The sequence below is a fragment of the Anolis sagrei genome, chromosome 6, assembly GCF_037176765.1.
Source record: "Anolis sagrei isolate rAnoSag1 chromosome 6, rAnoSag1.mat, whole genome shotgun sequence".
NCBI classification, from domain to species: domain Eukaryota; kingdom Metazoa; phylum Chordata; class Lepidosauria; order Squamata; family Dactyloidae; genus Anolis; species Anolis sagrei.
The window spans coordinates 87,498,112-87,522,397 of NC_090026.1; the positions used below are offsets into that span (position 1 = coordinate 87,498,112).

The window sequence follows — 24,286 nt, forward strand, 5'->3', positions numbered from 1 at the left end:
GATAAACTTAGCAAGGAGGCCCTAATTCAACTGGGGTGTTGGTTAGTGTTATAATATGTGTAGTGTGCCAGGATACCATGGTCTTGCTTCTACCAACTACTAAAGGACTGGAGTTTGTGGCTATATTCTAATAGTGTTGCTTCTCTTTTCAATCTCTTTTTTGCAAACTTGGCATCTCGCCAAAAGATTTTTGAAAGTGTTGGAGACACAGTTCCCTTTCCTTCTTTTTTTCTGTATTTGAATACCTATCACTCTGTCAAGAAAGCAGAGGGGTATGATCATCAAAAAAGAAAAGTGGTGTTGGATTAAGAGGTGGGGGCAGGAGAAGTGAAATACGAGCTAACCCTGCCTCCTTCTCCATTTCCTAGGTGTCACTTCATAAGTACAACCAACCTGAATAATTGTGAGGTGGAAAGCAGGAAAGTGTAGGAGAGGAGAAGAACCACAGCCATTCACTCAAGTAGCAATATTGGGAACCATTACTGTGCTTTTCCCATTAATGAAAAGATGCACTCCACGAATGATTTAAATGCAAAGCAGCAACAGAACATGCAAAGTTATATGATACTGGTTACAGATGCAATTAACCTGCTATAATTGTGATTTATTAGCTTTGCATGCTAAAGTTGACATGGGACCTCTAAATGTCACTGTTTAGACGGCAAAATCTGGCATAACAGTTTCCCCCCTTTTTAAGGAACAAAAACCTGCAGCATGGTTTTGTTATCACTAGAGTGTTAATCTGTTGTCCTATAAAGAACAAAAGAAACTTCTGATAGATGAATTTCAAAGTGAAGGTTATTATCTATAAACCTCTAAGATCTACTGGGGAGGCCCTCCTCATGATCTCGCCACCATCACAAGTGCAGTTGGTGGGGACAATGGAGAGGGTCTTCTCGGTAATGTCCCCCAGCTCTGGAATGCCCTCCCCAGGGAGATTAGGCAAGACCCCACACTGTCATCCTTCCATAGGGACCTGAAGACCTGGCTGTTTAAGCAAGCTTTTGAGAATGCCTAGTCAATTTAGATCACGGATTAGAGGGTATAAAATATTCATCATCAGCATATTATATATTTACATAATGTCATCAATGTACATAGTGTTTTCAAAGTTAGGATATTGTATCATATCATATAACTAGAAGAACCAGTTCTCATGACCAAGACTATATTATATTCAAAGCCATAAATATTTTCATCAAAAAATGCTATGTCATGCCAATATTCTACTTTCATTTATTCCACTATGTATCCAAAGCATTTTCCTTGACTTAAATGGATTTTCTCTATTTCAACACTACTGAAATAGAAAATGTTTTTTTCTTGGCATACAGCACCTGAACATACTTTTCTGTTTATTAGTTGACCTTTCTTATCTGTGGAAATGTTTATACCCTGCAGTGAAACTTTAGTCCCAAGAAGATGATAAAGACTTGTAAGGTTATCCATAATTCAGGAGCAAAGCTCGACATATAATAATGGTTATTTGTTCAAAGCTTTTCCAAGGAATCTCATATCTTAAAAGAATGTCTCACTCTTTTGTGAAAGGGCAAAAGCAGGGCTGGGAATATACAGCAGCTTTAGGAACCAGTGCTTTGTTCCTAGAATTTGGGATGAGGTGTGTGTGTGTTTCGGGGGGGGGGGGGGGGGGGAGAAAGATAGCTAAACATGCAAAAGAAACTCATCCCTAATTCCCCCCTCCAAAAACATATGAAAGTCCAAGGCGATTTTTAAAACCATTAAACAACATGAAGGACGGCAACTAATGGAAACTGCCATATTTGAAGGCTTCTTGGGGCATGTCTACACTGACAAAAAGGTGGATTAACCACAAAACTGGTGCTGGTAGTCCAGATGATTTACAGCTACTACTGGTGAAGATCTGTCTTTTTATTTAAAAAATTGCTTTACACCAACTTTGTTTTTTTAAAAAATACTTCAGAGTGGTCTTAAAGGGTTTTGCCATGTGGACAGCTGAACTGGGTCTGATTTAGCCCGATCAGGTCACACAGCTATGTCATCCTCTTTCCCCATGTGATCAATAGGGAGGAGGAGATATGTAATCAACAACCTTTCCTTGTGTAAATGCATTGAGTCAATGACTTGACAACTTAAGCAGGCAGACACAGAAAGAGTCTCTTTAATTCTTACAGCAACAGGGAATTCTGAGACCAGTCCAAATTCAATGCAGGCAGCTCACCAGCACATCCAAAACAGTCCAAGATCATACACAAACATTAGTCCAAGCATAGGAACAGGCAACACACATCATCCAAGTATTCAGTCAGAGGTCAAAACACAGCTCACCAAAGCGCCACATAATGTAATGCAGATCCATGAATCCAACTAATTGACTGACAGCATCCAGTATAACAACTGCTTCCAGCAAAGCTCTGTTCTCAGCATCCTTCCTTTATGTTACCTCTCTAACCACTCAACAGCTGATCTTCCATCTGTTGAGCTAATCTCTTTGACTGGCACAGCTGGATCGAGTCTACTCTCATCTGCAGCCGTGTCAAGTCCTGCCCTCCCTCCTGAAGACCTTTATTCTGCTCTAACTTAATTGCCCCCTCAGAGACTTGCTCCTGCAAAGCTGTATCATTCTCAAGCAGGTTCAACTGTTCCTCCCCCATAGTCTCTTCTTTAGCTACTGGGAAGCAAATCCCCTTCTACTCCTCCTACTGACCCATGGTCCTAACACCTTGTTGATTCCATATCTGGGTGCTTGTTTCTGACTACAGCAGAAGTGACAATATCCCAGGCAGGCTTTCCATGACACCCCTGGCTGGAAAACAGGAGTTTCTTTGTCTAACAGGGCGTTCCTTATATACTGCAAACACATCTTTTTGTCAGGATCTATTAAATTCATTAATGAACAATGTTTCACAGCAGTTTCATTAAAGGATAATGCTTACTACCACCTTCAGTTGTTATGCCAACTGTGCCTCTTCTTAAATCTGAAAGACCTAAATATGGCAGTGCACACACTGGTAATTTCAAGTTTCATTAAATGATAATGCTTACTACCATCTTCAGCTGTTATGCCAAGTATGCCCCTTTTGAAAATTGAAGGATCTAACTATGGCAGTGCCCACACTGGTAATATCAAGTCTAGGCCTCTACAATGCACTATACACTAGACTACCTCTATACCAAGTTTGGAAATTTCAATTTGCACAAAATATGGTAGCCAGTCCCATGTCTATTAACTATTCAGGCAACTGATCAACTAAAGTCCAATAGCATCTGGAGGACCACTAGTTACTCAATATAATATTTAATACTATGGTTTTCAGGCCACATTCCTTGCATCTATACATAGCAATGGAATTTACTTTGAGAAATAACTGAAGTGAAGATTTAATTACAAATGGGTATTGTCATCATGTTTTGGCATGAATATCAGGTAATAGCTGGCTGCTTCTTTTTTGGCACATTTCAACCTTTCTGAACTGTTGCTTCAACATAGGCCAAACAACAGCTTTTCCTACCCCCACACCCACCTTGTAGTATGAAGACAAGTTGTTGTTCAGTACCCCAGAAAGTATTTGATAGTGGATGGGTGAAACAACCTCTCTCATTATTTTGAGGTGGGCCTAAATAATTATGTTTCTTTACAATGTACAAAGCAATGTGAAAAGCTGTATGGTTCAGTTCAGAGACTTCATGGAAATGGGAGAGATAGGCATTGCAAATATAGCTTCAGATATTTTGTTGCATGAGACACAGCAGGAAATTCTGTGCTGTCTCCATCCAAACCACATATTGAGATACAATATAGATATGGTCAACAGTTAATACTATTTTAAATTGATTTTTAATTTAATTTAATCTAATGCCTTTACTTATTATGTAATGGTTGTGTTTTACTATGTTTTGTATGTGGGGGCATCAAATTGCTGCCGGGGTTGAGAAGGGTGGGGTACAAATGTTTGAAATAAATAAATAATATAATATACACAAATATAGGAAAATGTTTCTACATTTTGGCAACAAAGCACAGTTAAGGATAACTTTAATATCTAATAATTTTCTGCCCTTTCATGACCCATGTTAACTGCTGCCTGAGAAAGCTACATTACTATAATTATAGTGCTGGCCCTTCTTTGGAAGAAAATGCTAACTAACCATGCTGCCTTTCCTAGCTCACCCCACAGTTCTAGCTTTGGCAAGCCTAGTGGTTTTAAGTAGGAATCAATGATGTAACCCCCCCCCCCCACACACACACACATGCACAAAAACCCTCTACGCAGTTGACAGAAAACAATTACAGTGTGCCCTCCATATCTGCTGTCTGTAGATCAGGGGATTTCAACCAACTGACAAAAGACTGGGAGAAAGAGAGGGAACTGATTTTTGGGGTGGAGAGGGGTGAGTATGGAAGGTGGCAGAATATAAAGGATTGCATAACATTCAAGATTTATATAAACACCCTTTATATAATGGACTTCAGCACCCACATTTTGGGTAGCCACAGGGGGACCTAGAATCAATCTCCTGCAGATATTGGAAGTGGGGGGAGAGTGCATGAAGTTCATGTGTCTGAAGGGAAACTGAGCCCAGAAAAGACATAAGGACTAAAACAAGAACATTGAATGAATGGGATTCCAGAATTTATTGGGAGGAAAAAAGAAATGTCTCTAGGCAAAAACTGCACATGGGAGATAGACGCAGTTATTCTGTGGTATATCTTTTGAATTAGAATACTTGTATGCTTAAGAACAGTATACATATAGATGTACAACACTGTTGTTAGCCCTCCATTACAAGTATTTAAAAGCTTAATATTATATAAAGGAATGATAAAAAAATGACCATGGTCACACTGACTGCACTTATCAATAAGATAAGATAATGAGATAGTGAGAAAGTTTGCAAATTTGGAAAGTAAATCAGATTTATTATTAAATCAGATTCATTTAAGTTTTGGTCCTATGTATCCGATAGTTGTCACCATAGGTTAGGTGTTTTAGTCACTTTGTGCCATATGTATGCCACCTCAAGTCCCTTTGGGGAGATGGAGGCGGGGTACAAGGATAAAGTTGTTGTTATTATTATTATTATTATTATTATTATTATTATTATTATTGTGCTGGTACGGCTGTACCAGGAGCTCCAAACTCCCTTTCGTTCTTTGAGCGTTTGCATGTGCTTGTTCTGGCCATGCATTTTGCAGTTGGATGGTTCCTGCTAGGCTGCAGTCATGGGGCTAGCCACCTGTCTATCATCGTTAAGTTTTAGTTCCGCCCTTTTTCCCAGGTTCAGGAGGGAAAGAAAACCATGTTAGTTCAGTCTTACAGTTGGAAGCTCAGCTACAGGACGTGAACGTTTTCTACCTGTAGAGAAGCTTCGTTTCTTACAAAATCTGGGGGGAAACGTTCCTGAAAGCTCTGGCAGGGGAATTTACAGCCTCACACCTTTAAGAACATTCTCTAAAGAAAGGCTTTTAAGAGAACAGCTTTACAGCACAATCCTTGTTGGGGTTAGAGAAATTGACCTACAACCTTCGTGGGAAAAATCCTAAGGACTCCAGCTGGAAATTCTTCAGAGCCTTGACTAGTAGGTCTACTCTGGTACCCAAGAAGCATTTTGGAGCCAGGAGTAGAGCCCACACCAGCAAAGCCTAGAAAGCAGATTGTCCAGGAAGGGGTTAAAAAGGGTTTTCCTCATAAAGGAAAGAAATAGTTGTCCAAGCAAGTTGCCTGTCCACTGTAGACAAATTAAGAAGCATTTGTTTGATTTGTTGAAGATCTAAGATTGTTTGTTGAAGACCTAAGCAATTATAAAGAACTTTGTTAAACTTTTAAGCCTCTAAAGACTTTGTATTGGAAAATCCATAGGGCCTCTCATCCGAGGCACCCCGGCTTCCCACTAGGCACAAAGAGCACATCCTGTTCAAAAACCAATTGCTATATGCCCAGCGTGCGACAGCACAATTATTAATATTATTATTATCCTAACTTTTATTTTCAAGAGTGTGACTAATAACAGACTACTGTAGTTCAAAATATTAATTTAAGCTTGTTAGCAAAATTAGAGTGGGGCATTTGCAATTCTCAGCTAGAGAAATCGTTGCCTTCCTAAACTACATTTCCCAGAATTCTGCAGGAGACACCAAGAAAGTGAGGGTGCTAGTTTAATAAATGCTAGTTTAATAAAGGCCGTAATGCAATCTTTTCCAATAACAGTGTTCATTTTTCATATTTTATGTTCTATGAAAATATGTAACTTTTCATTCTGTGAATGAGACAAACCTTCCTTTTTGTCATCCAGAGGAATCTTCACTTTTGTATCAGTTATGTCTTTGAAAGAGGACAGAAACAGAACCACATCACCTTTTTCATTCTTGATAGGGACAATGTCCAACAAGCACCAAAATGAAGACCCTATAAGAAAAATAACATAATAAGGACATCACATATTTAATTCAAACTGTTACTTTTTTTAAAAAAAACCCCAAATATTAAAGTGATTATCACAACCCCTTTAAAAGGTAAATAAGGCATGACAGATGTTCAGCCCCTGTAATTCTCCTTGCATCATTATTTGATTCTCTCTTTTTTTCCTGAAAGGAAGGTATTGTATTTAATCACTTTTTTGGGCTAAATTACCTTCCCCAAATTAGGATGTGCATTAGATTCACATCATATGGCATCTTAGTTCTGAGCCAAACCAAAGGGGGAAGCTACTTCAGGAATACCTGGAAAGACGAGGAGCCCTGTGCTAGATAATTCAAAAGGCCCTGACATAAACTACATTTCCCAGAATGCAGTGCTCAGCATCAGAGAGATTTAACCCTCCATATCCAGCCTGAGTTCCAATAAATGTAATATTCTACACCATGATTTTTGTTCCTGGGTTATAAATGTCATTTTGCCATAGCCTAATGGTAAAAGTTTATAAACTGCAAAAACTTTGTCTTTGTGCAATGGACATTGTGTTATGGCACATTTTGCTGTAGTATCCAGCCCACTAATTTAGCATTGTCATCCACCCATTTAATGAAATTTTTGATGCAAAAACAAAGTTCCCAGAGTAGAACCACTACTTTCAAAGTAAGGACTACACAATCAAACAGGAAACATTTTCAAACTAGGAACATATTTTCTTCATTATTAAAAGAAAAGTTGTTTATAAAAACTTTGAAAATTCCCCCAAAATCTGTGGGTAAGTGAAATGTTCTGATCTTTGGTGGGCTAAGAGTGGTAAATGTGCCAAAGTAGCTTGGCTGACTTTAGATACTATAGGCCTTGAACAGGATTTATGTCAGTTGCCATTTGCTGGTGCATATGACAGAGAAGCTGGATTACTTCTACACACCACTGTTATCTGGGCTTTCATTTTTTTTATAATCACTTCCTGCAGAAAAACTGAAGCCTACTTCTCTAGAGCACTTGTTCCATTCCTTAAAAGCCCAATTGACAGTAGCTGGCTTGAGCTTAGCTTTTGGTGGAAAGGAGACAGATAGGGAAGGAAACCACAGCAGTATCAATAACATTCTATATGTTTCTGATGCTCAAACATGAGAGATGTTACCTATGCAAACAAAGCAACCCACTGCCTGGATGTAAGATAAAACTACTGGCAGAAGCAGGGGCACTCTGAGGTCTGCAAAGATATTTTTGAAGATATTGTTTAGTTCAGAGTGGGGCATTACCTAGGAGTTTAGAAAAGTGAAGAATGGCACATCTTGAACGGGAACATTTCACACTGGGGACTCTGAAACCTGGCCCCGAGTCTAGGGCATCCTTTATAACTTTATGCAAATCAAAACATATATAAAACTAAAGTTAAGTTTTTTAATGACATCACTTTAATGTAATGTAAAAAAGACAAATAGAAAAGAAATGGTATAACCCTGCTGATACTCCTAAATTTAATAAATAAGCTTGTAAAGCACTTGAACATGTTGAGGTATAGTAACAGATGCTATAGCCCCCCCCCCCCCGGGGGGGTGTCAACATTTATTTTATAATGTATGATTTCTTTCTCCAAGCTCTCAGAGGCCTCAAAATCACCTTTACAGCCCTATTTTTCCTCAGACCTCCTCTGCGCTTCAACATTTTCTTACAGGAATTTAGTTAAAATACTTTTCTCACATAATTCTGATAATTTCCAGCTGAACTGAAAAATACCAGGGAATCATGGCTGCCATGAGACAACACAACCATATTTTTGGGTATCACTCCTGCCTCCACCCCACCTCTGTCACAGAACTACAAATCTATTGTTAATTTGGGCTAATCATGAAATTATCAAAAATAGTATAGCTAACCCATTATTTTTTCCTCAAAATAACACGTGACTGAGTCTGTCTAGTCAGGATTGCCAAGATTGCTGAGATTTTGGGACCAAAATTTCGTTTTCCAAACTTTGTTGAATTTTAGCTTTCTTTTTGTATCTTATTCACAAGAAAATAAGATGCCTGTATAACTTACATTTGATACACAGATAAACAAAATCTTCTGCACATGTAATAGTGTGAAATGTCATTTCAAACAAACAAAATAGACCTCCCTGCTTTTCAGAAAGCTTTTTGCAATAAAGGACTTTACCTCCTCGCCTCAGCTACTATACACAAAGAGCACTGCCACGGTCAGCAGTCATGGTCTAAAACTGGCTGCACAGATTTGTATTTATGCATTATTTCTATTGCTCCTAGCTATTTCTATAGAAAATAAAATTGTATCTTCCTCCATTTCCAAGAAGATTGTAAGGTTCAAACTTTTAATGTTCTTAGGTTTTCTGTTTATCCCAGATAATCTGGCAGTGCAGGCTCATATAATACAGTTTAAAGCAGAAAACATGGGATCAGATCCTGGGATATAGGGCCTGTCTGGAAGGGTCCAATATTATAGAAGTAAAAGGAGACAGAGAGTGGATTTAAGAGTAGGTGCGAGAATTAAACTAGAAAAAAAATCTCTTTCAAACTCAGGACCAGACTAGAGCTAATTTTAAATGACCTTATTCCTTAAACAACTGTATCTTTTTTTAGCCATCCCATGGTACTAGGCTTGGCTGATAAAAAAAAATGGTTCAAAACTCATTTCAGATGTAGGGGGTTGCCGATGGTTTGATTCTAAAGTCACTTCCTAATTTTTCAACAAAAAAAAATGAAACTTGCCGAAACTTCCAAATCGATTCATGAATGCACAGTAGTAAAAAACAGCACTGGCACTGGGGAAAATTTAGAGGATTCTCCTTCCCTCATTTTTAGACCAATCCTGATGAGACCTGCCACAGTGGTAGAACACATGGACCACTGTTAGCTCACCAAATTTCATAACCTTTGACTTATCCATGGATTTTTGATGAATTTTCACTTTTTAAGAAATAAAGAAAATCTGTTGAAAGTGTTATTTCATGTTTCATTGGGTGGTCTTTACTTTGAAAGTAGTTGTTTTACTCCAGAAACTTTGTTTGTGTGGAACAAACTGTGTTAAATTGGTGGAGAACAAAAATCATAGTACAGACCCCATCATTGCTCAGTTGTATACTGGCTCTAGAGAGAGGTGCTTCAGTCCTATTGCTTTGCCACCACTCGCTCTCAGCTTTAGCTTTGCCTCTCTCTAGCACGGAATCTTTTTTATTTTCCTTTATTTTCTTTTATTTTCTGGATTTTTTATTTAGTGGGACTGGGAGTTGGAAAGTGCTGGTGGGTAGGTGGGTGCGCAGCATATGTGGGTGGGCTTTTCTTTTAATGGTGGATCTGAGCTCTGAGTCACCCTTTAGCCTCTACTAAAGCCTTTAGCTTCTTCTCTTATCTCTCTTCCCTTGTATTTTTCATCAAAGTAGTACTGTTAAAAGATGATTGTTATTAATAATTATAGGAATTCCAGCAAACAGCAAAGCCTCATTCTCAGAAATATTGCCTACCAACCTAAACTTGCCACCAATACCTAATGATCATACAGGAATGTTTTTCTTTTTTTTAAATATAAGTTTTTATTGATTTTCAGTATAAAAAAAAATTGGACAACTACACATACAAACATATAAGGTATGAATCTCACTCGCAAGCAGTTTTTCCTATTGTATTTCTTACCTAGTTACTCACTTATATAAATAATGCGTTTTGCTGCCTACCCTATACTGCCTTCCCCTCCCTCCCTCCCTCCCTCGCACATACATACCAACATACATAGTTACACATACATACAATTACCATACATTCAAATTGACTTCCAAGGTTCTCCGTGAACACAGTATCCGATAATCTTTCCCTAAGTCTTATTGTCTTGGACTTACTACTCATAGAGGTCATTTACTGTTTTAGTTTCCGTAGCCCCCGTGGCTATATTTGTTTGCAATCCTACTAGTACTTTATGTTATCTTTCTTTAGGAAGGTCAAAAATTTAGTCCAATCTGTTTTGCTATTTGTTGTTTCATTCTTCCTTAGCAGTTGGGTTAAGCAGTCCATGTTCATAATCTCTGTGGCCTTGATGATCCATGAACTGTATGTTGCTGTTTCTTTATTTTTCCATGTTCTGGCTATACAAATCCTAGCCGCGGTGGTAAGGTAGAAGAGAATTTTTTCATCGTTCCTATTAATGTCTGGGTTGTTTATTCCTAATAAGAGTAATTCTGGACTGAATGTTATTTCAATTCCTAGTATGTCCTTTATTTTTTGATATATCAATTTCCAGAATTTCTTTATCTTCTTGCATTCCCACCACATGTGTTTGAATGTGCCTTTTTTCCTCCTACATCGCCAGCAGTTCTTATCTGATTTTCCTTTGCTGTATTTTGCTATTTTCTCGGGGGTCAGGTACCAGAGGTAAAACATTTTATACCAATTCTCTTTGATTTCGGTGGCGTATGCATATTTAAGTTTCCTCTTCCACAATTCCTCCCATTCCGACATAGTGATTGTTCGCCCAATCATCCTGGCCCATTTGATCATATTTTCTTTAACCTGTTCTTCTTCGGTTGCCCATACTAGTAGTTGCTGGTACAATCTTTTGATCGTCTTTTTCTCCGATTTCAGTACCTTGTCCCATATTTTCTCTTTTCTCTCGAACCCTATTCTTTTATCTTCTTTGAAGTTTTCGTTGACCTGCCAGTATTGTAGCCACGAAAATTTGGGGTCTAATTGTCTTATTTCTTCAAGTGATTTTAACTTTATTTCTTGATTGTCCGTTTTTAGTAACTGTCTATAAGTCAGCCATTTTTCGTTTGATGATTCTCTGCGCTGTTCTGCCTCGTTGGGAGCTATCCACATTGGCGTTTTCGTGTATAGCCTCTCCTTGTACTTCTTCCATGTTTTTAACAACGACGCTCTGAGCGGATGATTGTTAAAGTTCCTTTCTCTTGTTGTTTTCCCTTTCCACAAGTAGGCATGCCATCCTTTGGCTAGGTCTTCCCCTTCCAATGCAAGTAGTCTGTCGTTTTTTAGTGTTGCCCACTCCCGAATATATGCCAATGACGCGGCTTCGTAATAGAGCAGAAGATCAGGTAATCCCAAGCCTCCCCTTTCGGGTTCATCACTTAGATTTCTAAATTTAATTCTGGCCTTCTTGTTTTGCCAGATGAATCTATTCACTTCTTTTTGCCAGTTTGTTATTGTTTTTGCCGATTTAATCACTGGGATCATTCGAAAAAGATATAACATTTCTGCTAAGATGTTCATTTTTGCCACCGCGATTCTGCCTAGGATGGACAGATCCAATCTTGACCAGTCTCTCATTTTTTCTTTTATGGATTTCCATTTGCTGTCATAATTATTTTTTATAAGCTGAGCATTACTGGTGGTTATTTGTATCCCCAGATATTTTACTTTCGATGCGATTTCAACCCCCGACCTTTTTCTTAGTTCTTCTTTCCTCCCCCTTGTCATGTTTTTAATCAGGAATTTGGTTTTATCTTTATTTATCTTTAACCCTGCTACTTCGCCAAAGTCAGAGAATTCCGCCCACCATTTCTCCCATTGGCTCAGGGGTTCCTCTATGATGCACATCACATCGTCAGCAAATGCTGCCACCTTGTAATTATGTGATTTTACTTTTAGACCTTTAATTTCTTTGTTATTTCGGATACTGTCAAGCATTACTTCTAGGGTCAGGATATATATTAGTGGGGACAATGGGCAGCCCTGTCTAGTTCCCCTGCTTATATTTATTGGTTTTGCTATCTGCCCGTTCACAATAATACATGCTGTCTGTTGCGAGTAAATTGCCTTAATCGCATTTATAAGTTGAAAGCCCGCATCCATTTCCTTCAGTAATTCTGTTATGAATCCCCAGTTGACCCTATCGAATGCTTTTTCTGCATCCAAAAAAAGGAGTCCTGCTTCTTTTTGATTGTGTCTGTTGTAGTATTCTAGGGTGTTGAGTATCAGCCTGACGTTGTTGTTTATTTGCCGTCCTGGAAGGAAACCAGTCTGATCTTCGTGTATTCTTGTGCTCAGCACCTTTTTAAGTCTTGTTGCTAACACACCCGCAAATATCTTATAGTCCCCATTGAGTAGGGATATTGGGCGGAAGTTTTTGGTTTTTGTATTATCCTGCCCTTCTTTGGGAATTAATGTTATTAATGCTGTTTTCCATGAGTCCGGCATTTTTCTCTCCTCCATTGTTCTGTTTATGACTTTGGTTAGGTGTGGTGTTAATATATTGCTAAACGTCTTATAATATTTGTTTGTGAGTCCGTCCGGACCTGGGGATTTGTTCATTGGGAGGCCGGCTATTGTTGTCTTTATTTCCTCTTCTGTGACTTTCCTGTTTAATATTTCCCTTTCTTCATCCGTTAGTTTATTTATTCTCTGTTTCCCTAGATATTGGGCTATTTTTTCTTTGGGGATGTTGTCATTCATGTATAATTTCTTATAGAACTTACGAAATTGGTCTTCTATTTCTGTCTGTTTTGTATAGCATTTCTCTCCCTCCTCTATTTTGAGTATTTGTTGTTTAGATTTCTTCCTTCTGATTTTCCAGGACAAGTATTTTCCTACTTTGTTGGCGTTTTCGAATTGATTTTGTCTTAAATATTTTATTTTTTTACTTATTTCTTCTAATTGCAATGCGTCTGCTCTTTTCCTAAATATCTCTAGTTGTAGTTTCAGTTTCTTGTTGTCCGGATGTTTTTTCATTTCTCCTTCTGTTCTTTCTATTTCTCCCTCTATCTCTCGTTGCTTCTCTTTCCTAACTTTATTCTTTTTAGCTTTCTGTTGTATAAAATGCCCCCTAATGTATGCCTTGGAGGCGTCCCAAATGGTCTCGACACTTGTGTCTTGTTCTGTGTTGAACTGGAAGAACTCTTCTAGTATTTTCCTGTTAATTTCTTGATCTTCAGCTCTTTTTAACAGCAAGTCGTCTAGTTTCCACCTTTGTATTCCTTGCCTGTTGTCTGGTTTTGCCAATGTTAGTTCTAATGGGGCATGATCAGAATTAACCCTCGTTAGGATGTTGATCTTGGATGTTCTTGCTATTATTGATTCTGATCCCCATATCATGTCGATGCGAGACCATGAGTTGTGGCGGTCGGAGAAGAAGGTGTAGTCCCGAACGTTTACATTATAGAATCTCCAGATGTCACGTAGTCCTAATTTATCTTTTAGTGTTTTAAACTCCTTGGGAAGTTCTCCGGCATGTTGGTTCTTTGTTTTGCTGGGGCTTTTTGTCTTGTCTATTTTGTTGTCTAAGACCCCATTGAAATCGCCCATTATAATTAAATCATCATATTCCTGTTCTAGTATCTTTTTATGGAGCTGTTCTACGAATTTTGTTTTTGTTCCATTAGGGGCGTAGATGTTGCACAACAATATTTTCCTGTCCCCAAATTCAATACTAATGCCTAGGATTCTTCCCTCCTGGTCTTTAAAGACCTGTTTTGATGGTATTCTCTCATTTATGTACGTTACTACCCCCCTCTTCTTTTCGCCTCCCGATGAATAGTATGTTTTTCCCAAGTTTTTTTGTGTTAGATAAGACACATGTTTATGACATATATGTTTTTCCTGGAGCGACATAATATCAAAATGTCCTTTCATAAGTTGGTGCCAAATTTTTTTCCTTTTATTGGGGTTATTCAGACCATTTACATTTACAGAGTATATCTTAATTTTTTGGGCCATTGTTACTATTATTGTCTCTCTCGTTGATCCTAGTCGCCACCGCCAGTTCCACAAAGCTCTTGTATCCTTTTGGGGATGTTTCTCTTGGTCTTTTCCTTAGTCTTTCTTCGTTAGCCTCATCCGTATTGTCTTCGTCCCCGTCCTTTCCTTCGTTGCCGTTCTTTAGTTGGTCACCGCCTTTTCCCAGGTATCTCTCATAGAATTCTTTGGCCTTTAACTCTGACGTTAGCCTATATTGGTTGCCATCCCACGTCACCATTAGGCCCTCCCTCCTTTCCCACTTAAATCTTATGTTTTTCTTTTTAAGCTCGTCGGTGAGGAAGAAGTATTTTCGCCTTCTTTCTAGGACGGCTCTGGGTTGTTCTTTTAGAATGGCTATCTTGCTGCCTTTGTAGTGTAAGGCTTTTTTGACATTCTCTTTTAATACTTCGTCCCTAACGCTTTTTTTCCGGAAACATACAATTGTATCCCTTGGGACATTGTGTCTTTTAGCATAGTTAGATTGTATCCTGTAGACGCGGTCGATGTTATCATCACAGTCTTCACGACTGATTTGTAGTGATTGGGCCACCAGGTTCACAATTATTTCTCTGATATTTTCCTTTTCTTCCTCCTGGACATTCCTGAATCTTAGTTGGAATTCTTTTTCCTTGGCCTCTAGATTTTCCTGTTGTTCTTGAAGTACATCTAATTTCTTTTCAAATTTTTTCTCCATTGCGTATACCGTTTTTTCTAACTCTCTTTGTTGAGTTTTCATTGCTTTATTCTCCTTTGCTTCTTCTATTCTTTCCTGCTTCATGTTTTCGATTTCCTTGTGTATACTTTGTACTTCCTCCTTTAACGCTGATTGCACTTCTTCCTTAATCTCTTTCTTCATTTCCTCCATCTCCCTCTTTATATTGTTGTATTGCTTTTCTTGTTTTCCTTCTAGTCTTTGAACGTCGATTGTAATTTTAGGATTTCTCTCATCAGATCTTTCATTGTGAACTCTTCTTTTTTGGCCATGGCTTCTTCGCTAGACATTTCTTTCGCTTCCTTGATTTCTTTTACTTGGGGATCTTTCGTTAGAGAGTCCTTCCTATTCTGTGTTTTTTTGTCTTTGTCCTTGTCTATCTTAACCTTCGGTGTTGACATCTTTCTATTGTTTTGTGCTGGCCGCCCACTCTTTTATCCTAATTGGGACTTTTAAAGCAGTTCTCAGTATGCCAGTTCACAGTCACAGATTATTTATCACACAAACATTACAGTTTTCTCCTCTATGACAGTATAAAGGTCAATATACAGTGGAGTGAGTGCGCATTATAGAGTATAAGGGAGGGGTAGGTGGGGACGGGGGGGGCTAGGAAAGAGGAAAGGGAGGAGAAAGAAACAAGAAAAAGGGGAGGAAAAAAAAAGGAAAAAGAAAAAAAAAAAGGGAAGACGGAGCAGCGCGTGAAAATTGAATGTCACTATTTTTTCATAAGATGCTTATCATTTCTTTGGGCACCGTACTCTCTTTATCTGAGTGCTGGCGAGGTCAGTCAATCTCGTTACAACTAGAGTCCACTATTTCTATACTGCCTTGGTCAGAATCGGGGGTGAGGAGATGTTGGAGGTGTTGGAGGGAGGGGGGCTGACCCGCGGCATGTGTCCGTGAGTTTGGAGTTATAGTCCTTAAATTCGCACTCTCTCTCTGCACCTCTTCTCCGTTGCCTTTCCCCCCTCTCCCCTTCAGTTCTCTTTTTCCTCTTTTCTCCCTCCTCCCCCTATCTCCCCCCACCTTCCCTCTCCTTCTTTGAGCGTGATGCCTCCCTGGTTTCCCTGATCAGCGATGTTTTTCTCTTCACGCTGCTCCTTGCTCGCGGCTCCTCCTCTCGCCTCCGACCCCCCTCTGCTCTCGGTATTGTTTCTGAGTTAGTCCCAAGTCCCTACCGGAGGGGTTTCCCTTTTGCTGCATGCCCCCACATTGTGTCCTGGAGTCCTCGCTTCTCCGCTGCTTCTTGCGTCCTGACCGCCGTCTGTCTTCCCAACGCCACTATTGATGTCCTGGCGTCCCGGCGTCTGACGTCCCTGGCGTCCCGACGTCCCGACGTCACCGCGCGGCCACTCCCAGTCGTCCGCGCGCCGGCACTCCCTCGTGCAGTGCCTGGGTCCTCCTCTTCGCCCCGGACCTACCCTGGGATGGCTCCGCGGCCGCACCCGCCTCCGTGCCACGGGACCTCCCAGCTGTGCCCGGTTTGCCTCCACAGTTCAACGGTTCAACAGTTAGTATTGTTCTTATTTTATGCCCCGAGTCCTGTGTTTTCGGTTTACAATTCAAGTAGCACTCAGCACTATATTTACACAAAGAGTCCGCAGATCTGCTCATAGGACGCCCAATCTTCCTCCAGCCTTCCTCCCACTCTTCCACTACGGCAATTCACGGACAGATGTTAGCAATGGCGTGGTATCAAACTGAGACAGTCCTCTCTTCCATATCTTTAGACTTTCAACCCCTAGGGTTCGCACTACTGTTCCTCCGGTTCGTTGTCTCTCAACCTTCATATATTTCTTATAATATCCTCTATGCACTGCCCCCTTCCCCGCGCCCCGGTGCCTCCGAAACCGGAAAGGGGTGCGGGGGGGTTGCTATTTTTTCTTTTTCTTTTTTTTTTCTTGTATTATGCTGTCTGTGTCACTTAGACCCTTTCTTCTCTCTTCTTTCTTCTCCCCTTGACTATTCTCTACCAGTTAAAATGGGGGGTGGCGTCCTCACCAAAATCCGGCGCTCCTTGCTGTGCTTGCTTCCCTCGGGTTCGTCTCTCGGGGGGTTTCTCCCCTCCACATGAGGAGAGAGTCCTTTCCAGCGACTGTATCCTTTGGGAATGTTTTTCTGATAAGGGAACATGCTGCTTGCTTGCTTGCGGATGGTGGACTGCTGGCCTCTTCGAGTACGTTGTGAGAACAAGAAATGTAAAATATTTGGAAGTAGTTGCTATTGTTCTTTTTTTTATTAGTAGCGAAAGTGTGATACCGGGCTGCGTGATGTGGAAGTGCTTCTTTGACATTTGGCAGGAAGGAATTGTGTCCTGCTGCTGCTCCTGGAGAAGTTACAGGGTGGGGTCAGCGGGGGATATCTTTTTAGAAAATTTTAAGGAGATTTTACTTCTAGAAAGAAAAGAAAATCATAAAAATCAGGAGGTGAGTCAAATATTATGAAACTTGGTGGGCCAGCAGTGATAAATGTGTCATCTAGGTGTGGCCATTTTTCCCCAATAGCCCTAAATTTGATGGGAAGGGGAGCTAGAACCTCACCAAACTGCATTAATACCATAGTGTTAAACTACATCCGTTCAACAGTGTTGATGCACCCATAGTCAGTCTAACCAGTAAATCCATTAACATTATATCCCATCACAGATCATAGATTGAAGTAACTGACATTATACAATATATGAAAAACAGGATTTAAGAATGAGAAATAAAACAAAGAAAATGTGCAGCTCCCGACAGCATAATGCCATAGCAGAAAACACATTGGATTTAAACTTTTGAGTTTTATTTCTTTAAATAAAAAGCAATGATTTTTATTAAATTATATGATAGAACCCTAATAGAAATAAAATATACCTCCCTGAAGCCATCATGTTTACTGTGCTTCCTGGTAGTTATTACTTTACACATTTGTGTGCTTATTATTCAACTTTTAAATAATGTCATGTATTCAGTTAAGTGCCTAAAATGACTTGTAGCAATATAAGCCTGCACTAAAAGTGTCAGACTTGTCAATTAGGGAACTCAAACTTGCTGCAGGTTCTAAGCTTAAAATTACAGAATAGTCTGACATTATTCTATATTGTGCTTACTTACAACTATATCCCAAAGGTTTTTTCCCTTTTGTAAAACAGCTCATAAAAGGAATTAAAATAGCTGGAATGTAATGTATTTCATATGTAGGCTTACACATTCTGGATTTATTTCAAGAGGCAAAACATAATAAAAGCTATTTCCCCATTGTGTTTCTTTGCCAGGAAGGAGTGGTGTTCTAAAGCTAGCAATGATTTGAATGCTGCTGCTACTTCCATAAGCAGGATAATTGTAGATAATGCTGAAAAAGTAGAAGCCATGCAGACTTGACACTTTTCTCATTAGATGCATCATTGATGCTGCAACACTACAGAAGCTTCTATGTTACACATTATTTGCCCTGAAAGAAGTGGTGGCAACATGACTCAAGTAAGGGGTGGAGTAGTAGCTTTGTATTTGAAACATAGAAAGCTGACATATTACACAATCCACAAGTTTAGAAAGGTATCATATTAATGCAAAACATCTTCCATTGACCTAGGATTCCTTCCTTCCAGATGCCGCCATAGATGGATGTCATGAGATTCCTATTGCATAACCACATGTACTATTTCAGTTGTGATGTACAGAGATAAGCTTTCTCTTCTGTCCTCCAATTAGCCATTCCATGCTTTACAACTGATTCTATATTCCTAAAATGCTTGAACAAAACTGATTGCCTATATTGCCAAATATAGTAGGCCCTTGGTATCCACCCAGACTTGGTTCTACCATCCCAAAATCCATGGATGCTCAATTATTTATTTATTTATTTATTTAAAACACGTATATTCTGCCCTTCTCACCCCAAAAGGGACTCAGACCAGAGAACAACATATACATGGCAAACATTCAATGTCTGGATACAATACATAAACATTAAAAACGTTTATCTAAATATTAAAATACACCATTTAAAATAGCACAATTTAAAACCGTCCTAGCCATCAGCATCAAATCCAATCGGCCCTGTCATCTTTCCCATTGTCACTTCATTGCCCTGTCCCAAAAGCTTGGTCCCACAGCCAAGTTTTTACCATCCTTCTAAAGGACAGGAGGGAGGGGGCCAACCTGATCTCACAAGGAAGGGAGTTCCATAGCCGGGGAGCAATCACCGAGAAGGCCCTGTCTCTCGTCCCCACCAATCGCACCTGTCACAATGGTGGGATGGAAAGCAGGGCCTCCCTGGAGGATCTTAATCTCCAAGATGGTACATAGAGGAAGATTTGGACAGGTAATTTGGGCCAGGGCCGTTTAGGGCTTTATAGGCCAAAGCCAGCACTTTGAATTGTGCCCGGTAGCAAACTGGTAGCCAGTGGAGCTGGCGTAACATGGGAGTTGTATGCTCCCTGTATGCCGCCCCAGTTATTAACCTGGCTGCCTCTCGTTGGACTATTTGGAGCTTCCGAGCAGTCTTCAAAGGCAACCCCACATAGTGTGCATTGCAGTATATTCTAGATGTAACGAGAGCGTGGACCACCATGGCCAAGTCTGACTTCCCAAGGTACGGGCACAGCTGGCATACAAGTTTTAATTGTGCGAACGCTCCCCTGGCCACCGCTGCAACCTGGGATTCCAGGCTCAGTGATGAATCCAGGAGAACTCCCAAGCTGTGCCTTCAAGGGGAGTGTGACCCCGTCCAGCACAGGTTGCAACCCTATACCCTGTTCGGCCTTGCGACTGACCAGGAGGACCTCTGTCTTGTCTGGATTCAACTTCAATTTGCTCACCCTCATCCAGACCATCACAGCGACCAGGCACTGGTTCAGGACTTGGACAGCCTCCTTAGCATCTGGTGGAAATGAGTGATAGAGTTGGACATCATCTGCATACAGATGGCATCAAACTCAAAACTCCGGATGATCTCACCCAGCAGCTTAATGTAGATGTTAAACAACACGGGGGACAATACTGAGCCCTGCAGGACCCCACAGGAAAATGGCTGTGGAGCCGAGCAGGAGTCCCCCAGCAACACCTTCTGGGTACAACTCTCCAGGAAGGATTGGAGCCACTGCAGAACAGTCCCTCCAAGACCCTTCCCTGCAAGGTGCCCCAGAAGGATACCGTGGTATACGGTATCGAAGGCCACTGAGAGGTCCAGGAGAACCAACAGGGACACACTCCCCCTGTCGAGCTCTCTGCGGAAATCATCCACTAAGGCGACCATGGCTGTCTCAGTTCCATGTCCCGGTCTGAAACTGGACTGTGACGGATCCAGATAATCAGTTTCGTCCAAGAATCCCTGGAGCTGCGAGGCAACCACGCGTTCCAAAACTTTGACCAAAAAGGGGAGATTGGAAACTGGCTGAAAGTTGTTCAGATCAGTGGGATCCAGTGATGGCTTTTTCAACAGCGGTTTTATCATAGCTTGTTTTAAGCTGGCTGGAATTTTGCCTTCTTGAAGGGAGGCATTCACCACCACCTTGACCCACTCTGCCAACCCCCCTCTACTGTATACCATTGTATACAGTAGCATCATAATCTGGTGCCCCTTGTATAAAGTGGCAAAATCAAGATCTACCTTTTGGATTTTTTATTCTGAATATTTCCAAGGACATCCATGGATATGGAAGCAGAATCCATGCATATGGATGTCCAGTTGAATGTTAAACTTAGGCATATGTCTAAGTTTTACTCACTTCACAACACCAACATAATTACAGAATTGAATGGAATTTGCTGTCATGATGCTGAATATTTGCATGGGGATATCCATAATTTCATTATTAAATATATGAAAGCAAATGTATTTTAAATTAAAAATAAAATAATGTTGAAAATCTGTGTCCATGTCCAATCAGCCAATCGCCCAATTATAATTTATGAAGAAAGAAAAGGTAGAAGAAAAGATGTTAGATGTCTATGATGATCAAGTTGTAAATGCTAGATAGGATGGCCACTGGTCCCACCACTGGCCATTTTGAGTGGTAATTTTTTTCTCTTGGGTTGTGGCACCCTGAACCTTAGGCAATTCTAGGTATACTACTCCTCCCCTCCTAGAAATTGGAAATGCAAAAAATGTTTAAGGAAACAAGTTAATGTTTCTGGCCTTCCCCAGTTATCTGAAAATTAACCCCCCCCCCCCGAAATGAACATATACATTTTGTGTATCCTCCTAAATTGAAACATTTAGTCACTAATATTAATCTAGTTAGAACTAACAATTGTGTTTACATCTTTATGCTTTTCAGTTTTTAAGCCATATTACATATATGCTTTAGAGGGCAACAAAGGATAAAATCCTTTAAATAATAAGCTGCTGCCCGCAGCCCATTGTCCCCGGAGACAATGGTTGCTACTTTTTTATTACTTTTTTGTTATAGTAATTGCACAAGTAGGGAATCTTCAGGGGCTCCTTTCTATAATGATAGAACACATTTACCACTGTATAGAAGCAGGAATATTGCATTCAAAGCACCCCTGACAGATGGCCATCCAGCCTCTGTTTAAAAGCTTCCAAAGAAGGAGCCTCCACCACACTCCGGGGGAGAGAGCTCATGAAGTTTTAGAACATTTCACTTATCTGCAGATTTTTGGGAAATTCTCAAAGTTTTATAAACAATTTTTTTAAAAAAACTACTAAATGTTCTATACAATGTCACAAGATAAGAGGGGATCATTCCTCTAACTTTTAGAAATATTCATACATCTACTGATTTTAGGATTTTTTTAAAAAAATGTTTTATAAAAGCTTTAAAAAAAACCCCACAACATCTACCTCACTGAATGTCTCTCATATTAACCAATAGAACTTCCATTTAGGGATGTCTTCCCAGCCCAGCACAGATATTTACTTAGTAGAAATATCAGTCAGTCCTTCCCTTTGCAGATTCAACAATTTATTGGAACTCTGGATGGCTGCTGCTATAGAGGGACAAATCTCTCCCCTATCCTGATAGGGGCTTTCTGATGCTGAGCAGAATTCTGGGAAATGTAGTTTAGGGAAGGGCCTTTTGAGCTTTCTGGCATAGGGCTCCTCATTTTCCCAAACTACATTTCCCAGAATGCTGTGCTTCCTCAGTCTCTTTCCCAGCAAATTCTGCTTTCTTCCTGCTGCTTCCCTCTCCTAATGGTGAGAGGCCATTAATGTAAAGAGGAATGGTAGCCTTTTTGACTTTGCTTTGCTTGCTTGCACTGAAAACAAAACTGACTTTAGGCAGCTTCCGAGGTTTAGAAAATTTAAACGAAAAAGTACTGGGTAAGTTTTTATTCTTACTTTTTATCGCAAATCACGCTCACGTGTCAAATATCACATTGTAAGTACGAATTTAATGAATGTGATCTGACTTAGGATGATTAATAAAACATTTGTACAAACCTATTGGATATAGCACAACTTCACAATGCAGTTTTGGATTTCATAATATGTTATCATTCATGCATATTTCTATAGAATTCTGAACATTCAGATGAAAAAGCAATGTTTAAATAGACGTTGCATAACTACTGGACTGTACAATGGTTACATTAGCTGTTTGCCTGGAAGCAATTAAGCAGTAGTGAATTAAATAATACTCACCATTCTTTTTATAAAACATTATCTCTCCTTTGAATTCTATCTTTTCTTCCAGTGACTTTTCAATTTGGAGAATCATCTGCTCATTTGTTTCAGCACCGTATAAAAATTTACAGCTGCAGCTCTTCTGCATGACTTCTGTTCGTGCAAATCCGGAAAGCTCACAGAAGCCATCGGAACAGTAAACTATGGGAAATCCCTTAGCCACCTGAGCATTTGCAAGGATGAAGTTACTATCTGTAGATAAAACACAAAAGTAAAGCATAGATGGTTCATTAGAGAAATATAGGGTTCAATATATGGATGAACTTGGTTAAGGTTGGATAGAGTCAAATGCTTCTTTGAGGAACAGTAGCCTCTTGCTAGCTTTACAGGATACACTGGTACCCTTCCTAAGGGATATTCATCATATTTATTCATCCCCTCTTCCACCCATTCTCACATATTCTATGTGGGATCAGTTAAATGAAGGGGCTTGAAAAGATAAGAATGTGCCTCCCCACTCCACACACAAAAGCTAAACAAGACAGAATCTGAGTCTTATTTCAAAAATGAAAATTATTTCAATAATGAAAATGGTATAGCCTCTTCCATTACACATAAAGCAGGAAAGTAGTTTTAGAGCACCTGTGGCAGGCCAGTCCTACATCAGCGTGGTGTGGAATTCACTTTGAGTTTCAATGTAAATTTAAAAGAGCTATACAAGGAGCCAGCACTTTGGATAGTTCCTTCAAAATCCAGGCTAAAACCAGACTGGATTTCCCACTGCACCAGCATAGAAGCTACCATTTGCCACTTCATGTGACATTCAGTCTTTAGGTACTTCTCAGCATCTGTGAGTTGAGGCAACTGCCTCATTCTTTGTCATGGAAAACTAGTCCTGCTTTTAGAGTTTTGTCAAGCAAACACATCACTATTCAAATCCATTAAATGTAAGAGCAGTAAAGAATGATGAATCACAGTGCAAAAACTTTCCAGGCCACAGAGCTCAGCTAAATTCAACACAACTTTGCAATCTTAAACTGCCTCTTCATCTCTAGAAATTGCAGCAACAATAACTTTTGCTGGAGGGTGCTATAGGGGAAAACCATCCAAGTTGAATGTGCTCAACAAGATGAAATCTCTCACTGAAGAACTACAACTTCCTCAGACCTGCTTATTACAAGGCCAACAGCCTAGATGGGAAAGGGAAATAACTTGCATGGTTAATTTAGAAAAGCCACAAGGACCAACAGGTATCAGGACCTGCATGTAATATTCAGCTTATTTATGCACATGTGGATTCAACTATCTGCTAATTCAACCATCCACAACTTGAAAATATTCCAAAAACTAGTCAACCAAATTTTTAGATCCTCAAAATTTTTTCTTGGTGAGGACATGGTAGAGATTCTACTTGGTGGCTACTCCCAGACTGTGGAACTCTTTTTCCATAGGAGCCTCCATCGAAAAATGTAAACTTACACTTTATGTCTAACTGTAAAATAAGATGTATGAAACTGATTGGTCAGGTAATGCCAGTGGAGCAGGCTGAGCCTGGCACTTTTGGTTAATGTTACATTTTGTTCAGGCTTGAGCTATGCACATGCAGAGAGAGATGAAGAGAGAAGCAGAGAGAGACAGATTTTGGAGTATGCTCTTGCTTCATGAACTGAAGGGATTGATCCACATGGATTTGAAATATCTCCTAAAAGGACATTATGTGAGGATACAACTGATCACACTGTACATATGTTGTTCTGAACTACAGAGAGTAAACTACTTGTTCTTTACTATTCACCTTTGTGGCATATTTTCTTTCTCTGGCAAGGCAGTGTGTGGGCTGATCAAATGTGAACTACATGTGGTTTATTTTACATTACACCACATATATTGTGGAAATATATTTTAATATT

General features: G+C 39.8%; 1 protein-coding gene across 3 annotated transcripts in view; it reads right to left on the bottom strand.

Moving 5' to 3' along the window:
• The window catches only part of KCNH8 (potassium voltage-gated channel subfamily H member 8), a 187,510-nt gene that overhangs the window by 85,208 nt on the left and 78,016 nt on the right, over nucleotides 1-24,286 (bottom strand). For all 3 annotated transcript variants that reach the window (XM_060781954.2, XM_060781955.2, XM_060781953.2), the window contains exons 2-3: nucleotides 22,395-22,628; nucleotides 6,255-6,386 (exon numbers count right to left, since the gene is read on the bottom strand). In XM_060781954.2, coding sequence (XP_060637937.2) covers nucleotides 6,255-6,386; nucleotides 22,395-22,628 — 366 coding nt within the window. The remainder of the gene's footprint in view (nucleotides 1-6,254; nucleotides 6,387-22,394; nucleotides 22,629-24,286) is intronic.